Source organism: Apis florea, unplaced genomic scaffold, assembly GCF_048593485.1.
Source record: "Apis florea isolate Af1SG1 unplaced genomic scaffold, ASM4859348v1 contig_3791_pilon, whole genome shotgun sequence".
Taxonomy (NCBI): Eukaryota; Metazoa; Arthropoda; class Insecta; order Hymenoptera; family Apidae; genus Apis; species Apis florea.
The window spans coordinates 215,137-227,208 of NW_028256855.1; the positions used below are offsets into that span (position 1 = coordinate 215,137).

Consider the following 12,072-nt stretch of genomic DNA (forward strand, 5'->3'; position numbering starts at 1 on the left):
TTATAGAAATATATTTAAGTGTTAAATGAAAATCTAGAGAATGCATAAAAATATTTAAAATTGAAATATAATTCTATTTCACAAGTTTCACAAAAATTTCCACATATTTGCATAAAAATTTCTATTAAAAAAATTAATTTCAATTAAGTTTGATTTATAAACTATCCAATTAGTCCAGGACTTCGACTTGATCAATTCGAAAAAACAAGGATATCAATTCCCTAATTAAAAAATTAATTTTATTACGTTTCTCGTACGAAAATGATAATTCAATCTTGTCCCAGAAGATTAATCGTAAAAATGAAAAAGAAGATGGAATACAATCACGACACGTGTACAAAACAAGACCCATTACTCGATACTCGATCAAATATTCCTTATACGTAATTTACACGCGTAATTTTACCTGGTCGCATAATAATACGGACATGTCGTAACAATTAAATAAACCGAGAATTGCATGTTAAATGTCATCTCACAACGGATACGCCGTCATTTTCGTGCGTCACTTTCACGATCACATTATAACTAAATGACTAACACGATCGATACGAACACTGTACGAAACTGTATGTGTGACAGTGTTGGCGATCATCTAAAGAATAGCAAAAAAAAAAAATATATATATATATATATATATTTATATATATCACGTCCATTTTGGACGATCCTGTGGGCTTCTTAGCCGCATCGCGGCGTGGGTGTGTGTTTCCAGGGCACGGCGTTGTCCGCAGGCCCCTCCAGTATGAATCTTGTCCCCCCAGCCCCCCAAAACGGTGCCCAAATGGGGCCCAATGATTCCATTGGACGCTACTCCAAGGTATCTCTAATGATATTCATCTAACGAATAAAATCTGTCGATCGATAACTTGGATGATAATTAATACGATTTATTTGATACGAGGTATGGAAAGAAAATTTGTGGAAATTTCTTTTTTTTTTTTTGTTTATTGCAAAAATTCGTTCTATTATTAGTTCAAATTTTATTATAAACATGAAGAATTTTGATATTATAATCGTGAAATGTTTAATTAATACTAGAGAAAATTATTACCAATAGAAATAAAAAAACGAACTTTCCACAAACTTTTTTTTCGACTTAACGTCGAAATTAAAGAATTCATTAAATTTTGATTGAAAAATTGTCTGTAATTTTTTTTAAGAGGGAAAATTTAAAATCGATCGATCCTTATTCTCTCTTTCTCTCCAAAGTTTCACAACAGCTTTCAAAGATCGACAATTTTTCAATCCAATTTATTTAATTTTGACGTTGAAATCTCTGGATCACGTTGTAACACGCTATGCTGAATAAAATATTAATTGGTTATGGGAAAGATTCGCAATATCGAGTTGTACAGTGGTGTGGAATGTGGGTGTTCGAGAGGCACTCGTTGATCGAATACTTTGATAACAGAAGAACGATCAATTACGAGGTTGAATAATTCTTTAACTGGATAACGACTCGTCAATTTATACGAAGATTAATCTGTGTAATTACCGTGTTTATATTAGAAGGTCGTATCGAACTGAAATAACGATGAAATCATTTTCGTTCATTCACTTTGCATTCACTTTTCTCATATAAAACATTAAAAAAAAAAAAAAAAAAAAAAAACAGAAAAACTCAAGTGAATCTACAATTGTTCACAGCACTGTACATACAAAAGCACGGAACAATATCATTTCGAGCATGTTTGTAAATCGTCACTTTGTAAAATATTACTTATTATAAACAACAATTGAAAAAAATATCTAGAAATTTGCAAATGTAGATGAAATTAAGATAAAATCCTTTGTCAAAGGAACAAACTCGGAGGGAATAAAACGTAAAATTTGTAAAATAGGTTTCCTTCCGAGAACCGGAGGACGGTGAGCTTTGGTCGACCGAGAAGCAAGGTGCACCCGCGTCTTCGACCAATAATCAACGGCAGGAGATGACGGTGAAGGCCCAGATTCATCGGTCCCAAAGTCCACCTCGAAAGAATTCCGAAATCGTTAGAAAGACTAGCGTGGAATACGCGGTGAGGAAGGTCAGTGTCGAAAGGAAAGCGGCCGACTCGAAGAAATCATCGAGCGCGACAGACGCGAAAAGGCCTTCCCCTTCGAACAAAAGCAACGTGCAAAGTAACTTCACGAACGTGTTGAGCGAATTGAAGAATCGTAAGAGCAGTTTGGACAGCAATCTGTCGAATTCGAGCAACAACAAGGGTGTGCCACCCCCGCCACCCATGCCACCACCTTTGGAGTCTCACGACCCGTCCGAATCAAGGCCTTTCCTCGATCCTTATGGGAGAGCAAAGACGGTTCGAATTGGCAAATGGAGGTGAATACGAATAGAATTGAAAGAAAAAGACAAAAAAGTACACATCTCACAATATGGCAATACTTCTCGTTTATTTTTCAGATGGCCTCCGCCTAGCGACTCGAACGAGAATCAAAGCCAAGACAGTTTTATAGAGTTCAAAATGCGGCAACAGCAGCAACAACGAAAAATCACACCCCAATATCAAGAGTACAATCAGGGCGAGGGTGAGCCAAGCACGGAGGGTGGCGTCGAATGGGAGGAATTCGAAATTGAGAACATCGTCGAAACCAACGAGAAGCCGGTTGTGAGTCATGCCCCACCTCCAGTCTCCACAAAAAACGAGAACGGATACAAGGAGGAGGGAGAGAAGAAAAAGAAAAAGTCCAAGTATGATTAAAACGATAGAGAATCAATTACGAGATTATTGATTCGCGACTCGTTTATTCGATCGATACCTTTTCCAGATCCGCGTTGGAGGTAGGTGCACAGAGGCCATCCCCAGGAAGTATAGGAAAACTGAAGCTGAGCTCGGAGATGAGGCAGAGATTGGAAAAAGTGACGGCGAATCACAGTGTGAGATCGACGAAGACAACCGAGAAACCTGCCCTCCCTCGCGAGGACGGTAAAGTGAAACGTTTGGAGGATAATAGAAAGCTTCTTCTCGAGCAGCAATTAGGTAATTCTTCTTACCCAACAGTGTTTATAGATTCGTATGGCGATTGGAAAATGAATGGTTCGATGGATAATAAACCGTTTGACATTTCGAAGGAGGAAGATGGGACGATTACGCGTCCACGGCCGATGACACGCAAAGCGTTACTTCGAAAGGCACGACCGACATGATGACTCAAGCGCAAGTGGTCAGGACTCAGATCGAAAGAATGGAGAGGCCTGTGCCACCCCCGCTTCCGGTCACACCTCCGCAACCCCCTAGTCCTCGTGGCGGAAGCATGTACAGCAATAGGTATTCTCCTCTGTCCACACGCTATTGAAATTTAATTTTTCCTTTCGCTAATTTTCCATTTTCTTACTTTTATCATACTTCTCGAAATATACCACACGTCTCCTCACGTTTAATTTTTACTAAAGACGATTTAATTTAATCATATTCCATCCATGCTAATTCGAATATTCTTCACGCTCAGTCAATCCGGAGTGCCACAACCGAGATCACCCCCGGCCCCAGTCGAGCCCAAGGCTCGAGATTCGTTCAGAACGTCCCCGGATTCGGAGGCGTTCGACCACTTTTCCAAGAGCCAGCGCGACATGTTCAGCCAGAGCAGAGACATATTCGCGTCCCAGCAGCATCTGAGAGAGAGCCACGAGTACAGAAACGACTTCGACAAGTCACGATTGTCCGATCCAAAGAAAGACTTTTACGGAAAGGACAGCACGGACATGGCGAGCTCCGCCAGGGACAGAAGTTCCGACTTCGACTCCCGCCGCGACCTAAACTCCGACATTTTCGACCCGAAATACGCGAGAGATATATTCGAGAACACGAGCTCGAAGAGAGACCCGTTCGGAATGGCCAGAGACGTGTCCCCAAAGTCGAGGGACAGCTTTGGCATGCCGTCGTCCAGAGAGTTCGGCCTGATGCCCAACACGAGGGAATCGTTCGCGGCCGCTCGTCAAAGTTTCAAGAAATTGGACCGTGATCTCGACAGGAGATCGAGCGTCGCATCCACCCACCGCACCGACAAAATGGAAAGGATCGAGATCGAGGAATGGCCCGAGTTTCTGAGGCCGGTGCTGCCACCTGCGGAGAAACCGGAAATAGAGAAGGTCCAAGAGGTGGTGAACACGAAGCTCTATCCGCAAACGTCCACGGCTCACTTCACGTACAACAGGGTGACGTGGACGTTGAGGGTGAAGAAGGAAGTGTTCGCGCCTAACGAAACGTTGAACAGCCCCTTGGCCCTTCATTTGGTGTTTTGCCAAGTCGCTTATGACGTGCTCGCCACGTCCAGTATTCGAATCACGAAGGAGGACAGGCAGAATATGCTCAAGATGTTGGACAATTATGGCGTCACTCTCGACAATCTGCAGAGCACTCAGCACAAGATCACTATTAAAAAGAACGTGGTTGACATGGCCAAACAGTGGCCACTGTATTTCGCCAGGATATTCCCTGTGTCGGTGAGCGAATTAGAATTTCTCGATAAAAGTGAACCGAAACTAAACTCGATACACCATTCCTTTCGTTCCACATCGATTGTAAACTACGTGTGTTTGTAAATAATTACCATATATGGTGTTTATACATGGCTAATCATACGTGGCATTCCGGAGAGGAAAGTCACGAGAAAAAAATGGTTAAATTAGAATCGCTCCATTGTTGGAGTTATTATTAATCTAAGCTTGTCTTCGAGGCATTAAGGAGCGAAAAAAATCGTTAAAAGCTACGTATAAATAACTATTAGATTATTTCTTCTATTGTCCGCGCCATTTTCTTTGCCTCTAAAATATATCTCATTCAATTGGTACACTCAGTGTGTATAATAAAAATAATTTTAATTATTTTTTTATTCAGATCGGACCTCAGCATCCAGAAACCCAACACGTGGCGATCTCTCATCACGGTCTCAGACTCATCAAACGTACACCGAACGGCGATTTAGTCATATTGGAAACTTTACCTTTGGAGGAAATCGTCTCTGTCGGTTCTCCACGGATCGGTGTCTGTGTAATGCAAATTGCGTCAGGAGTCAGGCTACCCTTGCACACGAACAGAGCTCCACAATTGACCGAGATGATAAACAGTTACATCAGAATGGTGAGTGATAATAATTATTTAATCTAACATCGATTGATTGAACAAATTTGTGACGTGCAATTATTGACTTATCGATTTCCCTTGTGTGTCTTCGTTCGACTCGATCGATAGGAGCCAATTTTTCCAACGAAACGAAATACATAATTTGAAATAAGGCGAAAAAAGGAATGTTAATTTAATATTTCTGTGATACAGTGATTTCTATTTATCGTTTATCTCGGGCAATCTCTTGCCCGAAAATTTACAAAATGCTCGCTGTAACTCGCATCACGGTTTTCTACGTGTTTGGAAATAATTTTGCGTCGATAATTTAGAAACGCAGTTTATACGATCGTTTTACGATTTGCACTGGGCATAATTTATTATACCAAATGTTTGAACAAGATATATTTTTATATTTTTATCGGGCTGCTAACATAAATTCGACGAATAGGTCAATTCTATTTCAGTGAATATTTCAGTTATTATAAAATATATAGCTATTACGTAATCACGAAAGTAATTTATCCTATAATTACAAATTATACATTGCAAAAAGTCACAAGGATATTCAGAAATCTAAATATAATTAAATTTTCTTCAACTATCCTATGAATTCAATTAAAGCGTTTTTTCTTTCTTTGATCTTCTAATTATAATTTAGATTTATAGTAAAAAAAAAAAAAAAAAAAAAGAATTACTTATCAACGTGCTCAATGAACAAATTAATAAATTCGCGACGCAATATCTGATTTATCGATCGAACGATCAAATGATTGGATAGGGAATTCAGTTTTGAATTCAAGAAACTTGACACCGTTCAACTACTACTTACTCAATTGAAATTAATTTTTAATACTTGTTTAGATTCTAAATTTGAATCTAAATTAACTATTCGGATCTCAAATGTCCAACATAAATTACAACAGAAGATAAAATATATTTGAGGATAAAATTCATGAAAGTTAATTTCGAAACTATTTTAAATATTGCGTTTAAAATGACTATAAATATCCAATAACAACTTAATAACCCTCGAGAGCTAAGTGTAACTAATCTAAATTAACTTTTCTACATCATCCAATCTATATTATTAATTATCTCATAAGATATAGAAAAAATTTTATCCTTTAATCAGTTCCAATTGAACTTAAAAAAATCTTCAAACTTAATTTCATCCCCGTTGAATCCCCAGACTCAGAGATAAAATTCAAAAGAATCGTCCAAAAAAAAAAAAAAAAAAGATGAACAAGAAACAATAGAATTTCCACAGGAAGAAATCTCATTTTAAAACGAAATTGCTCGGAGGGAAAACGAATGACCCGATAGAACGATAAAAGATCCACGAAGATCGTGCCCGTAACTTGCGCAATTAATCGTGGGGCACACATGCACCGATGAAGTAACGCGATCGCACGTGTGGAAATCGATGGAACACGGCCGTAATAAGCGGCCCGACAGGGATAACTCGAGGAGAAGCCGTGCCTCGGGCCGTGTCGAGCCAACGCGAACGACAGACATCGCATTCCATCGCGATAATGCGTGGGTAGCGGAAAGCAAAACCCACGATTTACCCGCGAGAAAAGACGATTCGGGGTAACGACGTGTCCCTCGATCGCAAAAAAAAAAAAAAGAGGGGGAATCATAGCCCCAAGATCGATCTAGCGTGCGCTCCTGATGACTCCTTTTAACCTCTAACTTCGAAAGACATAATCTCTCTCATTTGGGAGTTGGAGTTGTTAGGATATTTTGTGCAAAATTTGATCGCGAAAAAATTTGTACAGAAGAGATGTACAACGCTGGTAGTGAATGAGCATTAAGGAGATTGTAATTTTGTTGAATTTGTTTTTTGAGTAAGAGAGGAGGATGATAAATTAGATTCAGAAATGATTTTTGCCAGGAATTCTATGAAAATTCTAATAATTGAAAAAAAAAGACTGTCAGATTGTGATATATAATTAAACTGGATGATCAGAAATTAGATATTTGTTCGTTTGAAATTACAAGTAAAAGCTTCATTTGTAGCGAGCAATATAATATAATTCAAGATAAAAATTAAACGCGTGGAAAATAATTTGAATTGCAAAAAAGTTTATACTTTAGACTTAGATTATTTTCAGATTGCAGAGATCTGCTCAACTACATAGTGTTTATATAGTTAAGAAGCGCATAAAGTTGGTCAATCATCATTTATGCCGCCAACTGGATACGTGTTCTCTTATTTTCTTATCCGTTCTGTCATTTGCGTTCGCTGATGAGTTTTACTAGTTTTTTGATTTTGCCTTCATTTGTGGATGGGATAACGATTTTACGAAACGATCGTTTATTCTCGTCGGAACATCAGCATGATGAAGAGCGATTAGAAATCTTGGTATCTTTAAACGTGATGTTTAAGAGAGTTAGCTTAGAATTATTTAATATTGTTAAAATAATTAGGAAGAAACTATTTCTTTTCTAAACTAAATATTTTAATTCCAATTATTCATAGTTTTAGTGTTAAATGATATTCATCTACATTTATCTAAAAAAAAAATTTAAAAGATACTGTCTGATACTGATAATTACCATTTATTACGATTCTGATAATCTCCTCTGATTTGGATTTTAATAGATCAATCCAGTCTAATTGCTCGTCGAGAACGCATCGATTATTTGAAACACAAGTTCGAGAAAAAAGGAATGTCTATCATCGAATCAAAGATTCGTTTCTAATCGAGCCTCCATGAAAATTTTCGACCAATTTTCTACCACCACGACGATAAATCTAATACGAGAGTGAATTGAGAAATACGTGATTACGTGTCTTTAATTCCATCTCAAACCGCCATTTATGTATTAATACTGAAAGTGGACGACCAAACCTGACGCGGATGGAAAAGGAAATAGAGCATTCCTCAGATTCACATACACGTGTTTCAAAAGAAACAGTGAAGAATGGCAGACTTGAGTGGTCTTAATAGAAGAATGAATCTACGCTCACGAGTTGTGCAAAATGAAATGAAATGAAAAGAACGGGATATAAAAGGATTGTTGCAAATTACAAAATGAATTAATCCTAATCAACATATCCTAATTGATAATTTTTCTACTACGTGTGTATCATTGAACTCAGAATTTATGTATTACACCTCATTCTTTAGAGTTGAATCATTAGTCATAGATTCAGATTTCAAACGGATTCGCAAAAGATTTCATATTTTTTTTAGAATTTAATTTATCTCTTGATTTTTTTTTTTTTCTAATTATTCCAATCAATTATAACTCAATCTAAGATTTAATTTAAGGCTTAACGTAATAAAAAGAAGGAACAACCTTGTACGTTTCATGATTCATATGTTTTATGAATTTTACTTTACTAAAAAATGATTGATGATCGAAATATTGCGTAATATTAAATTCCTGGTTTAAATATTACGTGGTATAATACCTTGTTTATAAGAAAAAAATTATCAATGCTATAAGGAAATAATTCACGATAAGAACACTGATAATTTCGAAATAATACGTAATAACAATGGTCGCATAATCTTGTCAGGATTGATTATCATAAAAAGAAAAAAAACTGTTATATCTATCAAATCTGCGAGAAAACATTTTTCTATGCTTTGTTCTAATGTACCATTCTTCCATCATTTTCGTACTTTTTGTATAATTTATAATTTATTCTGATGTAATATAACAACACGTTTCCAGAAGAAGGAAGTGTTCGATCTCTTTTTCCCTTAAAAAAAAAAAAAAAAAAAAAAGAAGTGGACTGGCATTAACATTGCGATATTCGTGTGACATTTCAACCTCTACATTGAATTTTATTACGTTCACCGAGAACGTGGGAGACCAGTCAATCGATCAGTCGTATTGCTTTACCTCGACGTTCAGTGGCGTAACAAGGCTTCGATAACTGGTGCACCAAAACAAAAGATAAACGTATTATATGTTTCTCCTTTAATCTTTCAAGTCCAGACAGGATAATTTAATCATTTGCAATTGTCATTCTTATCGTTAGAATTTAAAAATTGTGTAAAATACATGTCTAAATTTCAAACAAGATACGGAGAAGAAACGATTCTTCTTCGTCATTTATGTTGATTTGCTTTGGAAAATACTTGGTATTTCAAGCATACAGATAAAAAAACGATAAAAAAAGATAATTGAATGCTCAATAGATCAATTAAAGGGGAATAAAACGCGTGGATATCTTTATCTTCAATTTACACTTTCTATCTTTCACACGATACAGATCATCTTCCAATCCTCGCTTCATTTCCATAAGAAAAAGTTACTTTTCCTCCGCAAAAAATTTCAACGAGCTCAAAAGAAATTCGCAAGAAGAAAAAGCAATTACCAGAATAAGATTAAAAACTTTCTTCCAATACTCTCGAAAGGATCGTTCTTCGTCCAAATCAAACAAAAAGGAAAAATTACAAAGCAATCGTAAAACTTCCTCTCGCCGTTCAAAGCTTCCATCGATCTATATTTAGATCGACTCGTCCTTCATCAAAGACGATCGAAAACCGTCTACAACGATGATAGGCGGGCCGATACCTTCTCCATCGTGCAAGAAAGGAGGCATTGGCCAGCATATATGAGCACTCAGTGGAAACGCAATTTACACTAGGCGTTGGCCGAGGCTGCCTCGTTACATTGCACAGCATCGTGCCGTTAGAATTTCCAACCCGATCGTCGTTAATTGATGTTTGGCCGATCGCCTTTCCACGCTTGCGCGCCACTATTTCAAGAGCAAAGAAATAAACGGATTCGCCATTCCGTTTTTCTATTCATCCGTGAAAAAAGGGGGGCCGCGTCACCGAACGAATTCTTCGTTCTCGATATATTTCTTTACTCGACTCGTTTTGCTCGTTTTCGTAGTTTTCAAAGAACATTGAACAAGAAGAGCGGATAAATATCTATTCCACGAGTTCGAGTTTTACAGACTGTTGCCTTTTTGGAGAACGAAATGTGGAAATGAATTATTAACTTGTAAATGTCTCGTTGAAATGAGATAGGAATTTATTAGACCTGGTTTAGTTTACTGACGAATGGATTTTGAATGGATTTCCTCGATGATAATAATTAAACGCGATGATATTTCATATAGATATGTATATTAAATAAATTTCATTGAGAATTATTACTAAGAAGATTAATCATTCGTTCGTCGCTATAATTTTTTGCTTCGATGCTTTTCTGTTTTTTTTTTTTTTGTTCGTTTGTTTATACGTAATTGCAATACGTAGCATGGAAATGCACTTGGAAATGATAAATTAATTGTTCTGATCTCGTCGTTGCCTTGAACTGCACTGATTTGCAAGAAATATTGGCGTAGACGAAAATAAATGACTCGCGAGAAGGCAGCTCGTCTATGTCTCTGTAATATTTAATATATTTGTCGTTTCATTTTGTAAATTTAAATTTACAAAAAAAAAAAAAAAAAAAGAAAGAAAATTTTCAACTCCTCGCTCGTTATTTTCACCTTTATCTAGTTCATCGAGTGAATTTTCTCTATTTAATACGATAATTTAATAAATGATGAAGAAGAAAATGAAGAAAAATTTCAATGAAGTTTCATTTCTATCGAAATGAATTCTCGATAGAAGAATTAAGAGAAAATTCATCGATGGATGTGTAAATCGTTAAAAGAACCATGTTATAGAGTATAAAGAAACGTAATTTATAACAAAGGATCGCAAAAATATCACCACAATACATCAACAATATATCACAAAATTTCTAAACTTATTGAAAATGAATCGCACACCACGTGGATCGCGAATGATAGATCGTTCGTCAATTACGGTGTCGTCCTTGATTTAATAGATGGCGTGTAAGTATGTTACAAAACATGGGTGTTCGAGTTGTTTCGCATTGGAATACGGCAGAAAATTGAGCGAAGACTTTCTTCCAGTGATGAATGATCCAAGATATATTAAAGGGAATTTACAATTCAATGGAAAGATTTACAGCTGTATAATTTGAGGCGAAATCGGATCTTAAATTTCTCCATTAATCAGATTTCCTTGTTACTGAAGGAATCATTTTATAATAGGCATAGGCCCCGTAATTGTGGCCGTAAAAGAAATTCTACAATTCTAACATAAATTTGCAAAACATGAAGCTGTATATAACACACGTAAAATTTAGAGAACGCAACAACTATGCTAAATTAATTACCATGTATTGTGAATAATAGAAAATCCTAATTCTAAAATATCCCACTCGTTGCACTGTTTTTCCAAAATAACGATAACGAGATTTCCAAAATAAAATCAAATAATCGAATTAACGCTCGAACAATTTCGATCTCGGTTGCGTGTAAAAGAAATCTATCGAGTTCGTAGATCGGAATTTTATCAATTTTTCGCGAAACACAAGTTTCCAAATTGCGAAACGAGCGGAACGATGGACATAAGATCGCAGTGAAAGTCTTCCATGCACGGTTGTCTGTTCGCGGTTGAGGGGAGGGGGGAGGGGAAAAAAAAAAGGAAAAAAAGAAAAAAGAAGCATTGGAAAGGTGCAAAACCGGTAACAAATTGTTGTTTGCCTCTTTTGTCATGAGCCAAGTGACGACACCGTGCACGAACCGCGACGTTGCGTACAATAGTCTAGGTGGCCGGAAGAAGTCGGCGTCTTCCAAGCCGACGCGCAATTCTTCTTGGATCCCTGTTCCAAGATTCTCTTAATAACGGTCAATTATACTTCTATTCTCAACGTGCGATCCGATCAATTTAATCAACTTAATTACACCGATCTCCAATATAATCTCCAACGTATATATAAAGATTAAAATTAAAATTAATAATCAAAATTTCGCCGATAACAAGACTCGAAAATGCTGATTTTCATGGAAATTTATAACGTAATTCTTTCGTTTAATAGGGAATCTCTTTGTTAGAAGATCAACCCTCGAAGAATTTTGCAAGGAAGGAATATATTTTTTTTTAAACAGGATAACAAAACAATAAATTCCGAATAAAACACACCGAAACTCTGATCTCATCTTCTTGAAATAGCAAAA

At 36.6% G+C, this 12,072-nt stretch overlaps 1 protein-coding gene across 3 annotated transcripts in view; it reads left to right on the top strand.

Moving 5' to 3' along the window:
- The window catches only part of Myo10A (unconventional myosin 10A), a 71,199-nt gene that overhangs the window by 30,071 nt on the left and 29,056 nt on the right, over positions 1 to 12,072 (top strand). For 2 of the 3 annotated variants that reach the window (XM_086915518.1, XM_086915516.1), the window contains 7 exons: positions 716 to 820; positions 1,845 to 2,323; positions 2,405 to 2,692; positions 2,770 to 2,981; positions 3,074 to 3,269; positions 3,451 to 4,444; positions 4,839 to 5,081. In XM_086915518.1, the coding sequence (XP_086771644.1) occupies positions 716 to 820; positions 1,845 to 2,323; positions 2,405 to 2,692; positions 2,770 to 2,981; positions 3,074 to 3,269; positions 3,451 to 4,444; positions 4,839 to 5,081 (2,517 nt within the window). The remainder of the gene's footprint in view (positions 1 to 715; positions 821 to 1,844; positions 2,324 to 2,404; positions 2,693 to 2,769; positions 2,982 to 3,073; positions 3,270 to 3,450; positions 4,445 to 4,838; positions 5,082 to 12,072) is intronic. The other variant, XM_086915517.1, reaches the window with a different exon arrangement.